This window comes from Gouania willdenowi, chromosome 13 (assembly GCF_900634775.1).
Source record: "Gouania willdenowi chromosome 13, fGouWil2.1, whole genome shotgun sequence".
NCBI classification, from domain to species: Eukaryota; Metazoa; Chordata; class Actinopteri; order Blenniiformes; family Gobiesocidae; genus Gouania; species Gouania willdenowi.
Window position 1 is genome coordinate 24,191,143 of NC_041056.1, and position 27,175 is coordinate 24,218,317.

The window sequence follows — 27,175 nt, forward strand, 5'->3', positions numbered from 1 at the left end:
GTGTGCCCTGAGCCCAGTATGTGGCAGGCAGCTGGCATTAATCTGACATTTCGTGCACTGTGTCAGCCAGTCTGAGTCAGACCTCACAGTCTAATGTTAACCACCTGGATCACGAGCGCCCATAGCCACCCTGGGAGGCACACATTACACACTGAAAACCAGTTCAACACAGTTCAACATGGCACTGGAAAAGTGCCTGTTAGTTTACCCTTTGGTGAGCATAGTTGCATGGAATCTAAAGTGTTCTACGTAACGCTTGGTAAACAAGAGGAAATGTGCACGTCGCACAGTCTGACGGACTGATACACAGGTCAGTCTGTCTAAGCTTACAAAAGCCTATTTCCCATAAGTCTGAAAAGTCAATTAGATGCTATCTGATCTAAAACATAACAAGGATAGTATTCCATCTAATTCTAGCACTTCTAATCCTGAATCAATTCATAAAAATCTCCCACCTTTTATAAAATGATAGAACTTTTACTTACGTATTGTACATTTGTAATATTGTTAGGACACAGTTTAACAAAGTGCGTCAACAACAAAGTAACCAACAATTTGGACACTACTGTACCACAATTATTTCCCATGCAAAGTTACTCTTCCAGTTACTGGAGCTATCATTTAAATGTGGACATTTAAGTGTGATAGCAAAACTATTTCTGATGTGTAGATGTGTTGACATGCAAAAAGGATCAGGCGGGAGGTGATTCCGGGGCGGACTCTGTGGGTGATTATTCACAGGTGTAGTTCAAGGGGTCCCTCGTATTTGTTACAGGACCAGAGGAGATCGCTCCATCCAGGCCATCGCGCCGACGCTCTGGAACGATCTTCTGCCTTCCTTGTGCTTACTTGATTCTGCTGATGTTTTTAGGAGCAAACTAAGAACCGATTGGTTCCAGAAAGCATTTTAATTCTTGTGGATTAAGGGTTGTCTTATGACCATCATGTTTTGTGACTGTAAATGTACTTTGTATTTCTATTGTAATTTTGTGAAGCACTTTGTGACTTCTCTGTCTGTGAAAGGTGCTATACAAATAAACATTACGTATTTACTTACGTACACCTGTTTTATATATTCTAGGGAGCGGCTGGAATGAGAGAGCGACATAAAAGTTTCGACAGTAAATGCCGGTCAACAACTAAAACTTTTTTTTAATGTAAAAATTACTAATATTAGGTTATGCAATTTTTTAATCCCTATACTTTTCGTGCATTTCTGAAAGCTGTGGCAAAACTCTCAAAATCTTTTCCTGAACAAGTTGTAAAGGGAGGTGAAGCTACATCTGTGCCCTCTATTAGAAGATTCAATTATTATTATTAAAAATTAAAAACAATCCCAATTTTATGGCAAAACCTGCCAGATATTCTCTTGTGTTTGGCTAGGGCACAAAGTAAGCACGAGTTAAACAATACCACTCAGAACACAAACTTTGAAAAACAGCATCAAACTGAGAAAAAAAAGTAGCAAGTCTGTCAGAAAATGTCCAAATGAGAGTATCTCTGTTTTGTTGTTGAATTTTTTTTTTGAACAATGAGTACCGGTATACTCTCTTTTTTTGCCGTTGAGTCAACAAATCTGACAAACCACTGATGATTTGTGAAGATGTGTTTGCAGTGAAGCAGAGCAGAGCCTATACTCACCCAGTCCCAAGCAGGATACTCGCAGTCCTGACTTCCCCAAGTTCCTGCACACAGACAAACGCAAAATAAATCACATTCCCTTATACACATACAACCTTATCAGCAGTGACGATGGTCAATAACGACATGAATAGGGATGTAACGATTAATCGTAAGGCAGTTAAAAATCGATTCATAGGTATGAAAATTGAATCGCAGTACTTTTTTTTAACCAGCAGAGGGCGCTATCCAGAAGTGTAGGCGGCGGGCGGAGTCTGCTAATACTTTCTTTCTGGCTGCCTTCTACTCTTAAATATGTTAATAAATGATTCATTGCCCCTTCAGCACCGAAAGAACATCTGCAATATTACGTGAATATCTGTAAAAGTCACGTTATTCTATTAGCTCTGTCTGCTAGCATAGCATCTCTTCTTCACTGCTCGATTAGCTGCATGCCAACCGACCACTGGGTTACCAGCGCCCTCTGCTGGTCCAAATAAATATCTGACGTAAATACAGGGCGATGACGTTTTTTTTTTTTAAAGTCCAATCTTTAAGGCACAAAATACATTTTCAGTTGCACTTTTAAAAAGAAAAAGAACTATTATGCAGTTTTGCATTGTTTATTATAGAGCCAGAATTTAAATTAATAAGCTTCTTCTTCATTTGTATTATCCCTTTATTTATTTAATTCAAGATTTATTTTTAGTTAAATTGCATTATTTTGAATAGTTTATCAAGGGATTCTTTTGACAATGAAAAATAAAAGGAAAATAGTACAGTATTTTCTAGTTTTTTCCCCCCCCAAAAAATAAAGGAATATTTTTCAATCATCATTTGTCTACAGTCTCATTTTGTAAAATAAATCGTGAGAGAATCGTATCGTGAACCCAGTATCGTGAATCGTATCGGGAGTTGAGTGAATCGTTACATCCCTAGACATGAACATTACTGAACTAATACTAATAGTGCAACTGATTATTTCAAGGATTATCTTAAATTGTATTGACCTTCAGAAGTGTGTTCAGGTAATTCAGATGCATATGACACCTGTAGTAGAATCCAGAAAGGAATTTAAATATGCAATCTGATGTCAAAGCTACTGACAGTCAGAGAAATACCAAGGAGACTTCTGAACTTGACAAGAGACAGGATGTAGCTTTACGTCAAATTTCCACAAGACAGATTGACATCCTGCCTCTCAACCATATTTCGACATGACAGGAATTGAAGTTCACTTTTCTCAGCCGCCAAAGGTCCTTCAGGATCATAACTAAGCCTCGTTGAATGGAAGGGTGAAACATTTTACACAAAGCATTAAACTCGATCGGATTACTGTAGATCTGACGACAGATGAGAATAAATCCTACATAAAAAAAGGACAAAAAATAAATAAATAAATAAAATGAAATTGTGTTCAGAACAACTGTTTGACCAGAGAGACAAGATTTGATGTAAATTTTCTGTGTTCAAAACAGGGGACGGGACTTAGATAAACAAACTACTTCTCTCGTCTCCTTTTTCGGCATGTACAAAAAAAAAAAAAAGAATAATAAAAGTTCTGTGAATGTAACCATGTCGGAAATAAACTGAATGAATAAGAAAAAAAAAAAATGTTTTTTTTTTAATTTGCTTGATGTTTACCTCGAATCAATCGAAGTATGTGTGTAAGCCAGCTGTTACCTGCTAATAGCCTCATTAACTGTGTCATTAGCAGCACTCACATTCATATTCAGTGCATTACCACTCTTTGGCACAGAACATGAATGAATGATTGAATTTTAGAACATATGTAGTGAGCGCGGGTCAAAAGCATTCAAAGAAATTAAAAATAAATCACACTCAATGCAAAGACTATAGAGATAACAAAACATACTGTATATGTTAGGTTTTAATAATTAAATAAAGGTATAGAACTAGAGATGGGCATTATTATCGTCCCACTGATATTATCAGCCAACACTGGGGGTAGAGGTGTGCAGATTGATTCCAAATATTGATAACTATGACTGTATTGGTTTTTAATACCAGTGTAAAAAGATTGACCCCTGTGCTCACCGACTGCTGTGGTTTCAACAATATTAACGTGTAATATTAACTAAAAGTGCTGGTCTAATGTTACTTAGAATGAATTATTGTTTTTGATTACCTTAAACTTTAATACGTTTATCCCGTTAGAAATTTTTTTTTTTTTCAAGATAAGATAATCCTCTTTTCATCTCACAATAGGGAAATCTACATTACAGTAGCAAACAAGCAAATACAGTGAAAACAAAATGACAGGAAGGAAATACAGTTCAAATAATCTAATAAGTGTAACTATAGTAGAAAAAGATTATGTACAGAACAATTTAACTCCAATAAATATGTACATAACCATGCACGTATGAAATGTGTATTGATAGAATAACAGAGGTTAAACAAGTTCTGATGAACGTCTGACTCCGTTCCACCGAGTAAAACAAATGAAATTGTGCGATGTAAAATCGTAATCTACGATGAATTGCCTTTGAAACGATATGTCACACAACTATGTTCCGATAAATTTTGAAATTATCGGAAAAGAGGGTGCCCCCCCCCTTTTTAAAAATGTGTTACAACACGATTAACGGAGGAGTAGTCTTTTGAAGAATGCCCCTGTGGCACATACGGAGTAATGGGCCTCATTCATATATTGGTATGTGTCAATGATTCGGTACCACCAACTGTCGCAATATTTGACTCACAAATAAATTAGTAAATGACTTTAATCAAAATTGCCTAAAAAATCTAACTGTGCGAGGCATAATCGTAATCTACATCGAATTATCTTTGAAACAATATATCACACGACTATGTTCCCATAAATTTGGAAATTAAGGTAAATGGGGGGGTGGGCCTACCAAATTTCAGGAGGAGTAGTGATTTTAACTAGAGTACACAACAAGAAGAAGAAGAGCAAAGTGAGTGGCGTTTTGAGTCCGTAGCCTGGCCTAAAAAACACGGCCAAAGATAAATATTTGTGAATTGACTGAACACAGAGTTCTTCATAGCGGTCAGCAATCCTTCATTTATGCATGCCTATCAAAATCACTTAAGTCAGTCAATGATAATGCAACCTACTTATCACAACTATGCATGCAAATGATTATACTCTCAAATTTGAGCCTCATTGATATGACAGTTAACCAGAGGACATCAAAGACTTTGTTCTCAAACAACAAGGAAACAATAAGAGAAATTCACTTCATGAAAAGCACAAAAACGTAACTGATGCTAACAGTGGTTGGCTGGTAAATGGAGCAGCTGTTAGACTCAAGTCATCCTTAACATCAGCATCTGCAGCCATCACATTGGAATGAGATTCTGGATGATTGCGATAGCAAGGTTACAATGAATGAAAACAGACCAACAAAAGCTCAACAAAAACATGTTTAAAAGTGTCAACTATAAAGCCTTTAGTCAGGGCACTATTTGGAATGCTCGTCACGGAGACAAGAGGTGCTGAGTCAGACAGTGTGTGCCCCTAAGTTGGTAATTAATGATGATGCTGCTTCTTTGTAGTCATGACCATGAATGATGATGCTAGAGGAACACTCTATTTAAATAGTGAAGAGAAAAGCAGCAGTGCATTAAGTTCTGAACAAAGCAAAAACACCTCACTATGGGAGTAGCGAGAAAATCACCAATCCATTTCAAACAATGTCTAGGTGGTACAATACAGCTGACAAGGGTTTATATATATATATATATATATATATATATATATATATATATATATATTTCAAGTTTTGAAAAATTGCTCTGCGTTTAATTGAGCATTTACAATTTTTTCTGAAAACATTTCATTTACAAATTTTATTAAAGAGTGCTACATTGTCTAGGTGTTCATAAAGGGTAATAAATTGAATTTATTTCCGTGTACCAGTTTTCTACAAGTTCTTAAAAATGTTAAATCAAAGCTGTTCTGGTTTTAAAGGTAGGGTAGGCGATTTTCAAAAGCTAGCATGATTTTGAATGTAGCCTTCCTGATGGTTCCGCCTTTAGCCCCTTCGCCCCTCCCCTCTATGCTCCGTCTCACTCACATGCACGAGAACAGCTGCTGCAGAAGAGGAGCTCAGCTCATCGCTTGTATTATGTAGAAACGTTGTTGTCTCATGTCTCATTCAGCAGTAAATAAACAATAAACTTTATCAATATATATGTTAAAAAATGTGACCACAAACTCTGTTTTAACTCTGTCAGCGGTGACGCACTTTCAGTGTGAGCTCGTGCACGCGAGGGGTCAAGAACGAACAGGGAGACATGATTGGTTAAAAAAAATGGTTCGTTTTTTTCCATTGGTTGAAGTTATTACAGATTTACAGCTGCTACAGATGATGGATTATACTTTCCTTTTTCAGAGCACATAAGATCTTAATTTCTGTCAAGACATAAAGATAATTTCAACCAAAAACTTAAAAAGTGTATCTGGAGTAAACTGCCTACCCTAGCTTTAATTGAGCATTTGCACCTTTTTTTTTCTTGAGACATTTTATTTACAAACTGTATTTATTGTGAATGCTAAATCTTCTAGGTGTTCATAAAGGGTAACAGAAATAAAAGATATGAAATTTGCTGGTTTAAAAACCAGCTTTACTTTTTTTATTTTTAGTAGCATGTACTTTTTCAGTTTTACTCAAGTAAAGGAGCAACTTCAATTCTTTTATTTTTACCAGAGTCATTTTTTATTCAAGTATCTATACTTTTTTTTGTGTACTGAAGACTAGTACTTTGGCCACCTCTGTCTCTAAGCTGTTTTCATAGATGACCCATATTTCTGTCAACAGCTAACTATGCCCTAGATTTAGATTTCATTCTTAACTTAATTTATTAGAAAGTAAATGCGTGCACATTACACAATTACCCTGAATTGAATGCTATGCAGACTTTCTGCAGCACAGTTTTTAATCTGCCATGCCAGTTAAAGTATTACGGAGAACAAACAACTTTCAGTGATCAGCTGAATTGGCTCATAGACTGCTGAGACTTCATCTCCTCATTCAGCAGAAGGACGACACACTCACAGGAAACATGGAAGAAGACCAGCAGCAGGGATAGTAGAAGAGATGGAGAGAATCACTCAGAAGAAGAAAATATGATTTTCCCTCTAGGGTGAAGAAGTGAGAAAGTGATCATCTCCTTCTTTTCTTTTTTTCCTCCAAAAACCCGTTTCAAATGGCTCGCAAAGAAATGCAAATGCATTCAGACACACATAAGAAACCTCAAGACTACAAACAAACACACACACACACATCTGCAGATCGACTGGCACAAAGGCCAACGCCTATCAAATATTCATTGAAATATAAACCCTCTGTAGCTGCGTTTTCAAACACATCAACCATAACAAGCTTTGCCCATCAATAGACCCATTCATCTTTGCTTAAACATGTCTTCATTTGCCTGATGATGGACAGTAATGACTTTCTCTACTCCAGGCACTGTGCTCATATTATCTTCTCTCTGCATCTGCAAAATCTCCCTCCTTCTCCCTCTCTCTCTCTCTATACCACATACCCCCCAACAGTCATCACCACAGATCAGTTACTGAATGCATCCCCCAAGAACTAGAGGATGAACTCAAAAGTATCTCTTCGATACTGCATTTTTGTTACTTGACAGATAAGAATTGTCGAGGAAATGTTTGAAATTAGAGGAATATGCAGCAAATGGAAACTATAAATATCAATCTGTTCTATGATTTTGACTAGCTTATCTGTACACGCGAAAAATGTTGCAAAAAATGGACCAGTTAAACCCAGGTTACAATTGTACCACTATACATATGATTGCATGGTTTGCTTTCACTAGTATCTACAGCAGGGGTCACCAACATGATGCCCGTGGGCAACAGGTAGCCCACATGGACCATGTGTGGTTCCCTCAGGAACTCTAGTCACTGATGAATGTCATCTAAAATCTGATTTACTAGCCTGGATTCACACCTACAAAGATAAATACAAATAACAGATGTGGTTAGTACTTAGTGAAGTTAAATACCACTGATGATGAAGTTTTAAATTAACCATATTTATTTTCACAGAAACATTGTGACATGTTTTTAAGTGTTGCAGATCTAGTGTATGGTCAGTGATATGTATAAGATATATTTTGAAAAAACGCAAGGTGGATGATTTTTAATAAAATGTAATCAAAACAAAACAATGCATGAAGTACGAGAAATACAGTGTTTCATGTTGAAACCTCAACATTTCCTACATTTTTAAAGGGGCAGTATTATGAAAAATTAACTTAATAATGGTTTTGCTACAGTGATGTACAGTACCTTTAGCCTCATTCAGAGGGTCAAAGTTGAAAAAACTGTGTTTCCCCCCTCCCTTGTTATTCCACATTTTGTAAAAAGTCAGCTCCAAATGGGCGAGTTGGAATTTTCTCGCTACTTGACGTCACCTGGCGGAAACTTTTCCTCCTGACAATCCTGGCTCCTCCTACCCTATATAAATGTGAGCTCCTCCCTCTCAGACTACCTCACTGCTAAAACAAATACTGCAGTTTAATATAGAAAATCATACTTTATTGTCATATATGTGAACTCAAAAACGCCTCACGGTGATACTTGGACACGTCATCAGTCATGAACCCGGGGTCATACGGTGTTTCGGGTCTTTAATCATCAGACACCCTCGCCTGGGCGACCCAGCCAGGGGTGATCAGACCCCAGCCTGTGTCCAAGAAGGCGCACCACGGATCCCCCCTACGGATCCACAGCCACCTTGAGGCCTTTTCTGTGGCCTCAAGGATGCTCTTGGTGGCTTTTCTCAACTGCTGTCCTCTAATGCCTCGGAGTTTTAACACTCGCTGTAGTGAGTGACCTGCAAAACCCCTGCACCCACATTCGACTGGTTCACAGCGGGCTCTCCAGCCATTGCTCCGGCACTCTGTGGTGAGCTCACATTATTTGGCCCTCTTTCGCTCATTTGCTTCATCAATCCAGTCCTCCCAGGAGACCGTAAAGCTACGTACACAAAATGTGTTATCTGCATTTAACTCCTCGCTGAGGAGCAGTGGACAGCAACGATGTAGCACCCAGAGCAGTTTTATTTCTAGTATCCGTTATATCGCCTCGTATTTCCTTTCACATGATTTGACATGTTTGTGACCCAATGCGATGCAGCGGTTGGACAAAACAGTGGACTATTAAATTTTAAATTAAACTAAATTAAATAAAAATTATTAAATTAAATTAAACTGGGCTTTAAGCCTTTATTCGTCATGTATATATGTTGTTACACATATATATTGAAATTTGACATCTGCAACTTAACCCATCCCTGGGGAGCAGTCTATCACCTTGAATGTACTATTCCTGTAATAAGTAGTAAAGAGAATGACAAGAAAGCGACGTAGCAGCTCTGGTGAGTGTTTGAAACAGCTGCTACAATAGCTGCTTAAATAGCCATGTGTTTTACTGTAATGTGCAGTTTTTTTGGCTAAAAACAATAACAAGTGTGTGTGGGTAACAAAAGAAAATCGTTAGTGATCAGCTGTTGTGTGGAGTCAGCGTCTGCAGACTCTACTCTCTACTCATGAATATGCATAGGCAGCCCCCAAAACAACCCATTTTTAGAACTGCTCAAAAACTCACTTTTCAGAGGACTAAAAGTCTCGAAAATGGTAAATGTCTGTCTTTTATAGAGGTTTGCGTGTGCTTTTTTTTTTTTTTTTTTTGCTTCTTTGATTTGCAAAAAAGAAAGAATAACAACATTAAACAAATAGATGTTGAAAATGATAAACTGTGATGGACCACAACAGACTGACATACTTCTACACTGAGTGTAAAACAGACTGAATGAAGAGGGTAGAAAGGCATGGGTAGAATGGCAACATGTCAGACGTCACCTGAGCTCCACATAAAATGAGGTTACACCGATAGTCAACTGTTCTGGCATCATTTATACACATTGGTATCACTGTACAACAGCATAAGAATGTAAACTTCCTCAACCTAAACAGGACTGATGTCTGCTCTTGATTACAATGTTTCGACAGCACTAATTTGCCCCTGCCTAATATTTACAGTATAGGGTTGCATTATTCATGATATACATTCATTAATAATAGATGTCAAATTTATACAAAAATAATTGAGAGAATTCCCTAGAAATAACTAATTATTCACCCTGCCTCATAAAAATTACGTTGGAAGTTCTAGTAACCGTGGAATGTGTTTGTATGACAGAAGCATGTGCAGAAAATATGCTTGCATTGAATTATTCAGAGCTGCAATAATAATGACTGTACTTGAGAGGAGAAGAGAGCCGTCTGTAGATTTATCTCTTCATATTTTATTCACTGAGTAATTAACACTATTGGAGAGCTTGAGTCCCTTATTGAGACGTCATAACAGTGGCATGTGATTAATAGAAATAGCAGTAGACGTGTGTAACAGGATGAAGGTGAGTGTGTATTGCAGGTGACTCAGGTGTGGCTCATCATGGCCTAATCAACAGCTGAGAGGACAAATCAAAAGGCTCCACCCATTCACTTCCTGGTGTAGGTTCTCGAGTATGAGTGAGAGGCTTTTAGGGTTTTGGGGTTCCTTCACCACTAAGCCTCAAGCTGCGTCTGAATATTCCTTCTCCTTTCCTATCCACTTTTTCTTAACCCCCAGAAGTGTTTAGGTGGCAGCCATGATAAGGAGCGTTCCAATTCTCGAAAAGCTAAGGAAAGGAGGCTCAATGCTTCCTTTACAACCATGTTTAGCCTATAACACTGTTGCATCCTTTACCAAAGGAGACAAGGTAATGCTGAGTCACAATTATTTGCGGCGACAACATTTAAAGGGACCCGCTCATCCGAGCGTTCACGAAAACTCACAAAGACTGAAAAGGGACGCATATCATGTAGGCAGTGGTTATCCGTACGATTTCCATATCAATATATCGACATTATATCCGTACGCAGCAGGGATATAATAGGTCAGTTATTGGCCAGTTTAGGTCACGTGACTAAGACTAAACCAAACCCTAAAAATTGTTGCGATATTGGGTTATAACCGAAACCTAACCCTAACCCAGGGTTTCCACTGGATACGTCTCCGCTGCGCTACAGCATTCTGATTCTGATTCTCCTCGGAATGCTTTGTGAGGTTGTACATTTGTATGCCTATAACATTACGTATGCCTATAATATCTTGCATAAAATTATACGTATTTTGGATTCATGTTGATTTCGGAGTGAAAGGTGAGTGTGAGCAACCATTCTCAATGTGATGTTCTTTTAGTTTCACTTTTGTTCCTCGTAGCCTGGTAACCTCTTTTCCTTTGATTTACATTCAAAACTTCTGACATTTGAGATTATATCAGTGGTTAGAGGCACATGGGAAAGTGTAATAAATGTGCTTTTAGTAGTCCAGTTTTAGAAATTTGTAGTTTTTTCACAACGGCAGACGTCATTAACCTTCACCGCCATCAGATTATTATGTCACCTAACTCCTTTAGGAAGTCTCCTAACACCTTGTGTGGACTCGTGGATGACGTCACAGGGTTAAGGAAAAGTGGATAGGAAAGGAGATAGGAAAGACTATTTGGACGCAGCTTCAGTGTCTGGTATGGCTTTACCTTTTTTCATCACCTTATCGGTTTTTATCTTTGATACCAACAAATAACCATCTGGTAACTTGGAACCACAACAGCTCCTTGTGCACAGCTGCCAGTGTGTTTCACTGTTAAGGGTACTGTTTATCTTAGTGAAATTCCAAGGCTAGTGTTTGCATTAGTTACTGTTACTACTACTTGGAAACCTTCAGGGGGTTCAACCAACGGCCTCAAATAAATCTTTCTGCAATAATAATAAGCGTCCATGATTCCCACCAACTGTTTTGAGACAGCAGTAGGCTGTTGGCCTAAAAGAACCATTGATGATCACAATTTAAAAGGGGAAGACAGTGGGAAATTTGAGAGGATATAGTATAATCCTAGGTTCCCAAAGTAGGTTATAGGTACCCACAGGGGTACGCATATTGTCAGAGGGGGTACGTTAATAGAAATTAAAAACAGCGTGACAACATTGGAGACTAGAATATAAAGATTTGTTTGTCTGAAAATGCCAGTAGGCTAATAAATTAAATAAAGTGATAATTATGAATAAAATGCTTTCTTCTGTCCTTGCAGATTATTATTATTGCTTATTATATATTATTCCTCAATGAGATTGAGGTTAAATTCAGACACAAATTTCACTGTAGGGCGATATTGTATATGAAGTGTGCTGGAGTAAGGGGGACATGGCTTCAAGTTAAATGTCTGAAAAGGTACAGGACTGTGAAAAGTTTGGAAACCACTGGTATAGATGATTTTTTTATGACAATGTGTGGTTAGGATTTAAGGGAAAGAAAAGGCTTAAAATTCACCCCTTTATTGAACTGAGAAATGTAATGTGTAGTTTTTAAGACGAGCTGTGCTTCGTTTTGTTATTTTACTTAATTTAGGGTTTAATATATACTGTATATATATATTAAACCATATATATATATTAACTATCAAGCAATATCAACCAACGGAAATAACTGGTCATGTAACAAAGTCACAGTTTCAGATTTGATTGCATACATGTTTAATAAGTATAATAAGTATAAATGTTTCTGTTTCTCTCTTTGAAGACTAGAGTTTGTTCAATAAAGAAAATAATGTTTCCTTGAATCAAAGAACAACAACAAAAACTCCAACCAAAAATATTTATTATGTATTATTCTGATAATTCTCTCATGTAAAAGTGCATGCATAGTCTTCTCTGCACGCATTTATAAATAAAGATTTAACCTGCTTGGCCACCCATTTGCATGTGCTTGCATGTTGTGCCTCGGTGTGCAGCAATACCTGCATGGCTAAACTGTTTCAAAACAGCGATCTCAGCAGTGGGGCTATTTCATGCCTTTCAAATAAAGCCTGAACATTGAGTGGGCAGGAGGAGATGATGGAGTATTGAAAGACTTTTAAATCCTACATCCAGGCAAAGCATTGCCGCTGCCTCTGTTTGCAAGTAATATAGAAGCTGTCACCTCGTAGGCTGAGCGACATAACGCAGCTGACAGCACCGGCAGGAAGTACATTTTCAACCAATCAATCTCTTGACACCATCGCGTTTGTGCCTGTAACGAATAGCACTTGAGGACCAGTAAGTATGAAGAAATTAGTCATGGTGCCTGTGCATGCACAGATATGTGCTCTGAATCATGCAAAAGGCTTTGCTTCAGTGATAACAATACTATATATATATATATATATATATATATATATATATATATATATATATATATGTCAGCACAGTGTCACTGTGTGCATCTCTGCATTTGACATAGGCGACACTCATTATGTGGTTGTAAAAAATAGGTTTGAGACCCCGCAGTAAATTCCAAAGATAAAGGACCATTTTCAATTTCAATTTCTCTATCACTTTTATCGTTTCAGTTTGTCACCCAGTTGCTCCTCATGCTGTATCCAAAGATTGTTTTTTTTTTTTATCTCTTGATTCAAATCAACAACTAATGAACTTCTCAAAACAGAAATCTTGAGCTGTATTAACATTCCAGACAGGGTAAAGCATATCTTCAAAAGGGTTAAAAAGCAATCTGTCGCAGTCCCATACATAGGCATCATTACACGTTGTCATTACAGCTGAACAGCTGCAGGAGAACTCAAGCCAAGCAGAGCCCCATGTGTGCCTGCAGTGACTCAGAGTGGCTGCGTGGGCTAAAGATCTTCACATTTCAAACCATCACCATTCAGCGTAAAAAAGCTCTGATCAGTTTGTCGTTACAAGGTCTTGTTGCTCAGTAACAATGCTTTAATGGTGTCCAAAGGCTCCTTAAACCCCGTACATAATATAAGTGTATAATACTGGTAATGGTGACAACTGTAGTCCTTTTAGCTTTCTTTAGAGTGGCTCTTAGCTCCAGCTGTTGAACCAATCTGGAACTTGAAACACTTGGCAACCACCTAAAGCGGAACCTGTTTAGATGTGCAGTTGTGGACTGTTTCTGACACATAGATTATGTGAGGTTTGAAAATCAAGATGTCATGTTTCATAAGGTACAGTATGTTATTGTTTCATTTCATGGGTAGGTGAAAACAGAGAATTAGAAAGCCAAGATCCAGACATGATGTACAAGTTCTGAATATCACTGGTCTTTGGTACTTTCAATTAAGATTTATTTTTTAAAGAAAGAAAGAAAGAAACAAAGAAAGAAAAGAAAGAAAGAAAGAAAGAAAGAAAGAAAAGAAAAAGAAAAAAGCAGGATCACAAGGATTTCAAATGCTCTAGTTTAATTTCCTCAAAGTCCTGCCATGGTGCCAGATGTCTAAGACGCTACAGGAGAAAAAACAAAATTCTCTGAAAATCCTGTGTTCTGCTGCTGTGAACAGTGCAAATACGCACACACACACACACACACACACACATTTTGAACACATTATTTTGAGAAAAGCTGAGTCTGTCTCTGCTCTACTGACTTACAAAAACAAACGGGGCAGGAAAACATTTTCAGCCTCTATGACGCCCTTTAAGGAAGTAAGCAGCACAGCTCCTTTCAAAGGTGGAGTCATTATCAGTACAATGTGAGCAAGGCAGGCTAGTTGAATTATAACGCTTTATAAAGCTTTTTCTCCAATTTTTAATCTGTATTTACAAAAGTTACTGGAACGCTTGCACACAGAATTAATGGAGAAGCATCAGTAACAACATTTGGGATACTCACTTCCTGATTCATTTACTTTTCCATGGGAATGTTTAAAAAAAAAAAAAAAACAGTAGATTCAGAGCCTCTGATAAATTAATTACATTAAACTTATGAATACATTTCATGTTGTCAATTATATACAAATGGAGTGTGTGATATGATGTGGCACTTCTTAGATTAATAACAGATTAGATTACTTTAAATATTGTTTAGAAAATGGTGAATAATTAAAGCTGTAAGGATTGGATGGGAATAGTGCAGTGGAGGCTTTTTGTCCACACCTGGTATAACATTGCTTTACATGTCAAACCAAATCAACACACGCAACCTTTGTTGGCTTAATGAGAGTTGGTTGTTCTGCATTTCATAAGTTGCTGGAGTTGTATCTTTCAAAAAGATTCTGTGATTTGATTTCTTACTTCAGAAACAGCTGCAGAAGACAAAAACAAGTAAAACTATGTCAACAGATGCTCAATGTAGTTCACTTTGCACTGGGAAATCAGTGGGTCGGATAAGGCGATTGAAAACACTGGATTAGAGTAAATATACAACTGTGTTTGTAATCCCTGCTTCCACGGAATACTCTGGCCTTCTTTTATTATATTACTTTCTTAGCTGTGAGAACTTTGATTCAGATCAAAGAGCTACTACTCATCAAAGCATCAGAATGACTTAAAGAAAAGTAAGCTTCTAAAAGATGTATGCAGGACAGTGTCCTCGAGTAACCTGAGACATGTTTAAAGGGATCCTCCACTGTTTTTACAAATGTGGCCTAAAACCTCTGAAATGTCCTTATTAGAAGATCTATGCCTAACAAAACATATTATTTTGCACCATATTTGTTTTATAAACTTTTTTAAATGGAACTACTTTACGGTTTGAGAGCATTCTGGATCATTTAGCAGCTTTTTCAGTCAAAATGAAAACTTGTGCTGCTTTGGGTTGCTCTAAAAATCAGTAAAAGTCAAAAAAAAAAAAAGTTGATGTAAACCTCTTTTGTTTACTGATATGTGATGAACAAATTCCGTGATCCAAAAAAATCTGTGACCACAGGGGGCGACACTTCCAACTCTGCTGTTTCGTAGACGACATGAAGAAGAGAAGAAAAGCTTGGATCCTGGTTGCCTGTATTTACATCCATCTGGAGCTCTTCTTCTCTTCTTCGTTTTTTGTAAACTTTCTAAAACTAATTTGCTTTTATTTATCAAAATAAAACAGCAATTAGTACAGTACATTCTAAAGAAGTGGAAATAGTGCAAAATAGTTAATAGAACATCTGTGGCAAGAAATAAACAGAACAACTGATGAAGTTGATAAATTTAGTTTGAAATTATCTTCTAGCCCCGCCCACATCCTCTACCACTGAGAGTGGTTGACTGTCCACATTTATCCAGTGAGTTTGTTCATTTGTCAGTCATAGACTTATTAATTTTGGCTCCAAACCCTGTCGTCTTGTCGGGTGTGGATTAGCGACACTGCATGCTCGGACTAGTGTCTGAAAGATCGTTGTCCGTGCTAGCTGCTACATGTTTAGCACTGAGGCTAGAAGAGCTCCGGTGATCGGCAAACTCTTTCTTGCACAATTTGCACACAACTGGGCTTTTGTTTTCCATCCGGTGTTAAAGTGATTAACTGGGTTTAGGTTTTTTAGTTATTTTTCCGTAATCAATTAATCGCAATTAACGCGATAAAGTCCCGGCCCTAAAATGCATATATACCTTCTGTGAGAGTTGGCATATTAACAGCTTTTAACACTGTCCCAGGTTGGGAAGGAAGATTGGCCTTTGTGCTGTGAATAATTGTACCTTGACCAATCTCATAAAGTGATAAAAGTTAAATCAAGTTAATTTGAGAAATTTTCAAAAGAAAGAAAACTCAATGAGTAGCTTAGTTGACCTGTCATGCACAGGTGACTTGCTTTCCCCCAATTTAATGGACATTTCACTGTTAAATGTACAGGTCAAGTACTCTGGAACTGGAGAGAGCTTTGTCATTTGATATTGTGTCTCAAATGCTTGCTGGTTCAAATGTGGCACAAACTTCTATTTATCAGAACAAAAACACCAAAGATCTGATTTAAAAAAAAAAAAAAAACACTTTAATTGCCATATTTGCAGTGTTTGTTGAGCGAAACATTGATAATAATGGTCATACACTTCCCAAACAACACAATACTGAACCACACACACACTCAGACATAGAGATTGAATTAAAGATACTCTTGGGATGTGGAGAAACATCAAACCCAGCAATATTTCCACAATTCAGAGCCTATGCTGGAGAGCTGGAGTGCGAGGGACCCAATCAATATTCCTCTAGTACATCGGACAAGAAACACTCTGATGGATTTTCTCTAAATTACTGCTTTGTCGACATGTGCACACTCGCACACAAACCCACACACACACAAACACACAGTTATAGCAATCATTTTTTTTTATAAATGTCAAAAAACTGCTGTGTACTAGAAAAGCAAGATACATTAACGCAGCCAACAGTCACACGTGAGAGTGGAGCGGAGCCTGGCTGAATGCCTCTTCAACCTGTTTTAACTCCCAGTCACACTTAGACACGTTTCAATGACTAAGTACAGAAATGTTTAATATATTAATAGTCTCTCAGACAATCTTTATCGATCAGTACGTTGCACAACAGCAGTGAGAGAGAAAGGTTCTCAAGGAAGAAACTTGCAGCAGTGAAAGAGCATGGGATGATAGAATAGAGTTAGACCCTTCCAACACCTCTGTAACTTTATTGTAACATCCAACACTGTGCTATAGGTATGTCTTGACAAACAATTAAAGTTTTTAATTTCTTAAACATGCTGTCGGATCATAATACGTTTTTTTTTTGCATAGTTATTTAATTCCATGTGAAACACCAAGCTGAGAGTTTATATTGGTATTACCTTTGATAAACTTACAGCCAATCAAAGTACAGTAACAATCGGCCCAGCTAAATGCTCCACTGGGATGAGCCAATAAAAGTACAGTAGGTTATTTGATTTGATGGTTGAATAAAAAATGGTTAATCTAACTTAGCATTACCTCAATATATATCGAAACATATTGTAAGACGGTGACATCTGCTCAACCCAAATGAATAAAGAAGTTGCCAACTGGAATGCATCACTAACACTAACAAACTTTTTTTTATTTCAGTCAGACGTATGTAAAAATATAGAAACAGATTAGAACCAATTTTGATGGAGAAAATTATTTTGGGCGAATCAAGAATAAAGTTGAAAATGTTGAGATTTAAGTTGAAATTTCAAGAATATAGTTGATATATAATGTCAAAATTAAAGTTGAAAAGACAAGATTAAAATTGAAAATTTGAAAATAAACTAAAAATATAAAATCATGATAAAAGGCTGTTTGCTATCAAACTCAAATCTACGGAAGCTGACTAGGGCCAATTCACCTTATACGACAACAGCGTCCATCAAAACGGGCCCTAATCTGTTTTTGTAGTTCCTCAATAGCCACAGACGGACTGAATTTTGAATTTTTATCTATTTTTTTTTTTTTTTTTTTTTTAAATACTTTATTAGTCCCAGGGGGTAATTCTGGTTTTTACACTGTTATTTTTTAGGGGCATGCTTCTCACACACACAGGCCTGAATCACACACGCACAATCAGGACCTGTGGACATGCATTAATGGAGAGATGTCAGAGTGGGGCTGGTTTTATTATGACGGGAGCGCACCAGAGCAGTGTCGGGGTTCGGTGCCTTGCTCAAGGGCACCCCGGCAGTGCTCGAGAGCCTACCAGAACAACTTCCGTATTTTTAGTCCCCACCGGGACTTGAACCGCCGATCCTTTGGTTCCCAACCCATGTTCCGTTGCCCCAATGCCTCATCAGTCATTTATCAATTAGGGTTAGATCTGTGTTCTGGTTCTTCTTCGTATCCACTGTGCCGTAGCTCCTTCATGTGCTATTGTAAAGATAATCTGTCCAATTACAGAGTAATTCATGAATCCTCTATGTCAGTAGCTGGCAGTGTGGTCTATCATAGTGATGTTGAAAACAGTTTTATGTTATGAAAGACTTTTAGAAGCCTAAAAGGTGACATGGTTTTAAAAAATGTGTGGGAAATACTGAAATAGATGAAACCCGTTGATCTGTGTCTGTTGAATTTCTTCTCAAATGGTTTAACTATTTATCCGTTAACTTGAATTCCATTGGCTATTGTATTCTTGGTGTATTTAGCAGCATTACAATTATATTTTTTTGTGATACATCGCAGCTATCAATATTCCAAAGCATTAACACCAGTCGTAAACCTAACACTTCATGGTTCTACCATGTTAAGGGTTTATTATCCTATTATCCCAGTGTGTCCACCTGCGCCTGCTGATGCTGCACTGAATGCTTATGGGTTAATTACATGTGGAGATGGCATCGCTGCACATTAAAGTTCATGGAACGCCTTCTGTGGTCATGATGTCTGACATACATTACTGTACATTTTAGAGAGTAACCATGATACATTTGGCTTCACATAAAAAGTGCTTACAGGGTAATTTGAAGTAAACAAACCCATTCCCGCGAGTTTAGCAGTAATGAGGCCCTGATATTCCAATAACAGGCTAAAATACATAATTAAAAAATGTTTTTCCACCTTGGAGACTTTTAGCTTGTTTTTGACAGGATAAACTAATCTTGGTCTTCTTTTAGTTTGAGACTAAAATCATACAAATAGAGCATCCTGTTGTAAATATAGATAGTAGGAATACACAATATAGGATTTTTGGCCAAGATCCAATTGATTTTTTAGTGCAGTTAGCAAAACAGAATTATTGTGCAATACTTCAACTCACTTCATGTAGAACATGTCATTTATTCATGACAATTGTTTTTGAATAAAATAATGAAGAAAATTGCAACCTGTCCTACTTTAAACAGTTACTACCTACTTACAAGTGGCATTACTAGGCTGTTCTATTCGGGGCTATAACCCAGATATGATCTCATTAGCCCCAAATCTAATTTAAAAAATAAAAATAAAATAAACTTTCTGATGGTTCCTGAATGCCCCTCGTTTATTGTATGACAACGGAGCAACAACATCTCTGTATTCTCAGCCATCTGTGATGCCAACAACATTAGGGTGACCATACGTCCGGATTTACTCGAATATTTTATAAATTAATCTGTCTGTCAATTAATTTGTCTGTCTTTCCCAGGGACCCTGAACGAATCTCAGGAACATGTTTGTTTTAAAGACTGTAATTCCACTAGTATTTGCTTTATCTGCGACATTTTAGCAGGTTCTGAAAGCTAATGCATTGGTCTTTGTTTTGAGGACAAAAACAACTTACTACTCTACCTTGAAAACGGCAAAATACAATATAGTAAAGTCAATACTTTTTGAGTAAGCCAAGGTTGGCCTAAGTGTCCTGTTTTTTTGGCAATCAAAATAAGGTCACCCTAAACACCATACTCTAGTCTACAAGATATTTGAATGATGATAAACTCTCACTTGTCTCATTTTACTCTGAAATAACTTAACTTGAACTTTAAATGTCTGGGGATAAGCAGGAAAGCAGTCAGACATGTAGTGACTTAAAGCTATAATAAACTGCATATTTTATTTATTTAGGTAAAGCATTATGAATGCACAATAAAGCATACAAAATAATTTTCCCCGCGCGCATTTAGCCTTTTTTCCGTGGACCTCGCCCCTGCTACTTACTAACTTACATTTTGTATTTGAGATATAAAAACAGCCCTTTTAAAAGTTCCCAGAATTCTGCTTCACAGTTATATATGAGGATAAAATCTAACCGTTTAGAAATTAGTAAATTCAGTGAATAATTCCACTTTGAGATTGTTGAGTTCCTCTTATCTCTGTTGATTTACAAACACTGCTGCAGTCTGCTCCCCACACACAGGATGGTGGAGCTAAATCATGCCTTTCCATGGGCAATGAAGCATCTACGTATGTGATGTCTATGGGTTGATCAAGGAAGCAAAGCCAGTTACTGTATTGGTTGAATATATCAGCGGAATGGCCAATATTGGCTGTTATTGATAATGTGCCGATAATATTGTGCATCGCTAATAGAAAGCATGTAATGACTTTCCTAAAGAACCTGCTATACTGTAAATCCAACAAGTATATTGCAATTAACTAAAAAAGAATGTACGTCGGTGGGCTTTGATTTATGCAAATAAATTTAGTTATAGGCTTGACAATGACTGGACATTAAATCAAGGTTAGCATTCAAGCAAGTTTGTATTCACATGGATTATTTACTTTTCATTCAGCATCAGTCAGAGCTTACAAAAACAGAATTAAATAAAAAAAAAAATGCTGAAGCAGAAAAACCTTCTCACAATTTTACAGTTTGCAAAACCTGGCAACTTGGCAGCTTCTTTAGTCACAGCTCTATGGAGACTGAAATATGAGAGACAGAAAGAGAGAGAGAGGGAACACTGCAGGTTAAACAGCAATATCACTTATTCAGTATTAATGGTGTCTATCAAAAGAAAAGCTTTTACACTGCACATGAATCATCTCCATGAAGAATGGCACACGGGTCATTTCCTGATCATCACTGAATGATTTCAAAGTGCTACACTGTGCAATGTGTAAAGTCGATAACACACTGCTGACTCACATTATACTTCCTTTGCCAAACACATATTATGCTAAACAAACAAAAATAACACCACCACCACAATTACTTTTTGGTCTGGTTGATGATTGATTAACCTTAAAGGGGACATATCATGCTAAATCCATTTTTTTAGCCCTTAAATGCATTTTGTTGTATATTTAGAGTGTTTAGAAGTACAGAAAAGTTCATATTAGTCTCTTCAGGTGCTCTTTATATTCTGTTTTGGTCATATTTTTCAATCTGTTTCTATTTTATTCTCTATTACGTTTTTTGAACAACAACGTCACAGTATTTGCAGCGGAACTGCCAAATTAAGACATCGACTCCAGGCACTTCGAGCAATCCGCCATTTTTATTTCTCGCTTTTATTTTTTAGTCCAAGCTCAAGGATGCCGAAGATACGAGAGGATAAGTCAAAATGTTTGGTTGTTGGATGTAGTAACCCACATGCTTCATTACACCGTCTCCCAGCATCAGAACCTTTTCAAAGTGCCTGGTTGAGTTTTATTTTTTATGGAAATGTACCCACATCTGTGGGTAAGGTCATTTTTGTGTGCGCGAAGCACTTCAAGGATGACTGCTTCTGCAAGCTCCACCAGTATAAAGAAGGATTTGCCGAAATACTTTGTCTGATTGAGGGTTCAATTCCTTCTATCTTTGGAAACGACGAACAGAGCACTTCGGTAAGCTGTAAATAACGCTAAAAAGTGTGATGATAAGACGTCCCTGTCATTGTTTTGTTAGCATTAGCAGTTGTACCGTCTTCTTATGTTAGCGCTGTGTGCTCGTTTTAGATCCTTGATGATATGGCCTACGTGATTTAATTTAAGTCTAAAGTTTTCATTAGTCATTTCATTTTGCCGTTTTTGTCTCCGAAAAGACTGTATAAAAATGCATTTTGTGACGTTAGCTTGGCGCTAGCGTTAGCTCGGTGCTTGTGTTAGCTCACTTGTTAGGGTTCTGCAGGTTCTTCATTTTCATCTCACTCCGCCGGGTCAGACTCTGGCTCGAACATGTAAGGCTGGATGGACAAGTCTTTTGTTGTTGACATTTTGTAAATAACCTCTGAATAAAAAGTTTATGCACCGCTACGTAGCCGTATCTCTTCTATCAAACTACAAAAATGGACGAACAGGGTGGAGTTGAACCGAGTGTCACCTCTGCAACCTGGAGAGGGGGCGGGGTATGAAGTGTCTCATTTGCATTTAAAGAGACCGCACCAAAACGAGTTGCTCTCAGAAGCACATCAGAAAAGGGGTAGAAAAAGGGCCTGTGGAGCTATAATAATGAGGAATTCAGACCCAAGCATTGCAATTCCGCTTTATATAGACCACAACTGTATGATTTATATCTAAAAAGGAAGGACTTAAATGCATGATATGTCTCCTTTAATCAAGTTCCTGTATCTAGATCAGGGGTGTCAAACTCATTTTGGTTCAAGGGCCAAATACGTACCAGTTGTGATCACAAGTGGGTCACAGGTTTTAGGTGGGAAAATGAACAAATTCAACATGAATGTCCCCAAGTTTGCATTTCCAGTTATAAATTAGACAAAGTATGGCAGGCATCAACAATATCAGAGCAATAAGTGACAGATACCTAAATGTCCTTTGATGTTTTGTTTTTTTGACCAATTTTTATTAAATTTGGGGAGATTTTGTGGAATAATTTGAGAAAAATTACATGACTTTGGAAAAAATTATTTTCCCAAAAATTCTTTCAACAACAATGACTCATGCATTCTCTGTCATTTTTACTTTCTCCTGTTGGCCGAATTAGATGCTCTAAAGCAGAGGTTCACAACTGGGGGTACATGTAACCTTAAGGGTACTTCAGTACATTTATATTATAGGACACATTTTTACATACACACAGACGATTTTCTCATCCAACGATAATAAATTGTGGCGCAACGCTTTAAAAAAGCAACATGAAAAGGTGATGTTAAAAACCTAAAATGGCCAAAACTTCCAAAAATCTATCAATAAAAAGCTTAAATCCAAATTTCACTATGAACCAGACACAGGAAAGGGTTTAGACGAGCTTGGTGACACAAATAAACAATACATAACGTGAACTAAAGGATCCTTGCGATATGACAAAAAGGATAAGGGGTACTTGGGATAAAAATGGTTGGAAAACACTGCGCTAAAGGGCCAGATTTGGCCCCCGGGCCTTGGGTTTGACACGTAATCTAGATGAACCTTCGTTATGGTTTGCTTATTATTATAATTATAATTTCACTTTAAGGTTTTGGGTTCACCAAGCTTTAACTGTGTTGGTATCGTTAAAAAAACTGAATCCCACACAGTGAAATACATATAGAATAAAGAAGTTCTGAGCACATGGAGACTGCTGCAAACTTTCAAGAATAAGTCTTCCCACACATCACTGACCCATCCCCATCTGGATGGTAGCACAATGTTCTTCACAGCTTCTCCAGGCTCTCATATCTGTCACATGTGCTCAGTTTGAACGTTCTCCTGTCAGAAAAAGGGAACAGTACGCCAGTGGTAATTGTGCTAATTCTGGTGTTTTCTGGCAAGTATAAATGAGGCTGTGAAAACAGGCCCATTTTTTGGACATTCTAAGACTGTTGAATGCACACACATGGTCAGCTGAAAGTCTTTTTGTCACACCTCATCACTGTGCCTGGGCCTCCTTAGATAAAGGACATCGCAGTCCTGTTGGAGTTGTTGCCCTATAACAGCCCCCCCCTCCATCTTTTCCTGTGTACAGGCCTGTCACCTGGTATCTATCTCCTGACACTGTGCAGGAGGCAGAGCAAAGCTTCAGTCCACAGCGTGTGAGGATGTGCAGTCCTGTAAGAGCTGTGCTGCGTGAGAAACCTCTGCAGAGAAATAACGCAAAGCTTGCACAGATTCAGTAACAAAGCACTTTGATAGAATTGTGTTCAACATTACGTATTGGGATAACTCTTGTTATTTGCTCTTTTCTGGATGTTTGTAATTTTTACAAACTAGTGCAGTGCCCGTAGGAAGTATGTATTGCTATAGAAAAGTGGGAGGTTCAGTTTCTTTTTCATGGATGGCCAAATTAGGTTGTGTTTGAAGGTGGGACGTCAGGTCAGTTATAACATTAGACCATTGGAAGACTGCTCCTACTTCTATAGTGATGATGTCATCAGTTAGAAATAATTTATTAGCCAATCACTGCACACCGTACCATGTGCGCGCCAGAGCCAATCACTGGAGAGCCCACCCACATGCGCCACAAATTTTGAAACATTGGAACATTAGAACATTGCAACATTGGTCCTACCTCTACCATAATGATGTCATCAGTCCTACCTCCACAGTGATGAAGTCATCCCTATGTTCCAATGTTCTAATCCAGACACTGTGCCAGGGAGATATGCCCTCCACACATGCACGCACGCACGCACGCACGCACACACACACGCACACATGCACACACGCACACAAACAATAAAACAAATTTATTACTTGATGAATCAGATAAAAAAACACCACATTTTTAATTTCAGCCTGTTTATTCGTCCCATTGTGAAAGTAGTGGTAGGTCAGCCTAAGGTAGACTTCATTAGCTACACGTGTCCATATATCAGCAGTGAGACACAGTTTGCTGTTTGTGTTCATTGCATTCTTCACTTCCTTTAAAGTCTCTTCATATTTTCTCTCCATGAGCTTTGTAAAATGTAAAACATAAATTGTGTCGTTGAGGGCAGAATGTGACCTGGATTAAAGGTGAGGATGATTGTAGTGAAGCTTCATCTTCAACCATGGACACAGACCTCATATCAGTGATCATCATGTAGAGGATGTTCTCAGTCACAGCTTCTCTCTGTGGTTACATCATGTGTTCATCACCATGAAGCCTGTCATTGAGGTTATTGAGGTTATTTTTCATGGTCTTCTAATTTATTTATTATTATTCATTTAATTCAATTATAAAATATTCTTATGTTTAAGGTAAAATTTCATGGAATACGTTGATATATAATAACAGTGGGACGATATATCGTAACAAGATATCGCAACATTAAAACGTCAAGATGTATGTTGTATGTTTGAGTAATATCACTTGATCAAGCATTTTCTAACATTCCACATTACAAATGAAATGATAAAAGTATGTTTCATTCGTAGTTGATCAGTTCTCTGAGTGTTGTAAATGTTTTATTTTATTGGTCACTGGCAAATATTTGGTAATTTTAAATGAATCGGCAAGGAATTCAATGTCAGTCTGTATTAGAAACACAGACACATCATATTTAGTTCAATAAAAACACCTGACATGACTTCTAAGATAAATACTTGCAGTGTCTCATGTAGGACAGCGTGTTAATGTGTTCATGTGAGTAGTGACTTCAACAGACGACAGAGCCCCTCCTCCTTACCCATGTCATCAGCGAAACATGTAAAACATAAATGAAACGTGTTGGCGTTAACATGTGTGCGTTTCACATGTGAGTGCACGTCATGTGAGGAATGTAAATGTGTCAGCCAGCCACGCAGTGAACACTACAGCAGCCTAAGGGCACAATTAGATGATTTTTCTACGACACGGTTCAAAGACATCCAGGGGTGTAGACAGTATGTGCTAGCACCTATTCCTCAAAGCATCTCATGTGCAGCTGGAAGAGGGGGGAGGAACGAAAAAGGAGGGGCTGCTGAGGACCAGTATATAGGAAGAAGGAGGAGGGAAACTGTAAATAAACATGTGTTACACATTGTATGTGTGCATGCTGAGCTATACCAATATATAAATATCTACTGTATATTATTCAGGTACATTGATGCTTCTTAGGTGGCTTTTTCTAAAAAGGTAGACACTGGATGAAAAAAGACACTAAATAGACTGCAATTCACAGTTGTGTTCACCTCGTTGTATAAGCTGATGAGTTGGTCAAACTCACTTAGTCATCACTCCAACAGCCTTCACATTCTGCGGCTGTAACAGCATCTGAAGCTATTTCAGTGTAATACAAGCATTGTATCATCGGCAAAACGTCTACCCTGATAAACTGTATACCAGTGATGGATAACTTCTATCAGAGCAGGGCCCAGAAAAATGTGATTGTCTGATCTGAGGGCCACATTATCAACTTTTATGTTAGCATTTAGAATAATGACCAATCTGAGCATTAATACAGGAAATAACAAAGGGTTTTGTCTTTGGCTTTTCTTTAGTTTTTTTGTTTTTAAATTCATTTTGTCTATTTTCTTAGAAATATGGTGAATTTTTGTTGCCATTTTGTGTTTTTGTTATATTTTTTGTGTTATTGTTGTCTTTTTTGTGTATTTTTCTGTGATTTTGTGCATTTTTCTGGTTATTTGTGCAATTTCCTTTGCATTTTGCGTGTATTTGAAGTCCTTTAGTATATTTTATTGTTTTTGTGGTTGTTTAGTGTGTTTTTGTTATCATTTTGTGTACTTTTGTTGACATTTTGTGCATTTTGTTGGGGTTCATATAACTTCCAACTTCATAAATTACAATTTTGTTTTAAGGACCGCACAAAATTAGACAGAGGGCCACATGTGGCCCCTGAGCCACCAGTTGCCTATGTCTGCTGTAGACGGAAAACAAAGGTAATGCTCAAACTGCTGAATCTCAATGTTTTGTATTCATTTATACTTAAAATCAGACCAAGTCACATCATGTCAGGTTTTGAAATGCAGCTAAACTCTGATTTTAGAGTTTTTTTAATGAGGAAATAAATCAAGCTTTATATCATAGACATTTGGAACAAAGATGCAACTACTTCAGCCTAAAAAAAAAACACAAACAGTGTGACTGACTCATAGACATGCTGCAAATAATATTAAAACAACTTAAAGCAGCGTCACCATGTTTGCTGTGAACTCTGGGCTCCACTATCTGACCTGTGCCCATTGATCTGAGAGACCTGCTCAGCCAATCAGCGTTGGCATCATGTCGTATTTCCACTCCCATAGAAAGTCTATGGAGGGATAGCATTTCAATCCCATGTTTTAGTGCTTATTTATGTGTGATCCAGTTCCTTTGACGTTGTGACATTATTCCTAAGAATACCAGGAACATCATGGTGGACAGATTTTAAAATTGCACTTCTCAGGAATGGATAAATCAAACTTTGAAAATGCCGGTCAACGTAGCATCTACATACCGCCATCAACCATCTTACTACAGAATCACACATGTTTTCCAGCTGAACAAGGACACCCTAAAACGCGCAAGTCTACACTC

At 37.5% G+C, this 27,175-nt stretch overlaps 1 protein-coding gene across 6 annotated transcripts in view; it reads right to left on the minus strand.

The window, feature by feature from the left end:
* The window catches only part of kcnab1a (potassium voltage-gated channel subfamily A regulatory beta subunit 1a), a 102,969-nt gene that overhangs the window by 21,365 nt on the left and 54,429 nt on the right, over positions 1–27,175 (minus strand). For all 6 annotated transcript variants that reach the window (XM_028464115.1, XM_028464113.1, XM_028464112.1 and 3 more), the window contains one exon: positions 1,642–1,685. In XM_028464115.1, coding sequence (XP_028319916.1) covers positions 1,642–1,685 — 44 coding nt within the window. The remainder of the gene's footprint in view (positions 1–1,641; positions 1,686–27,175) is intronic.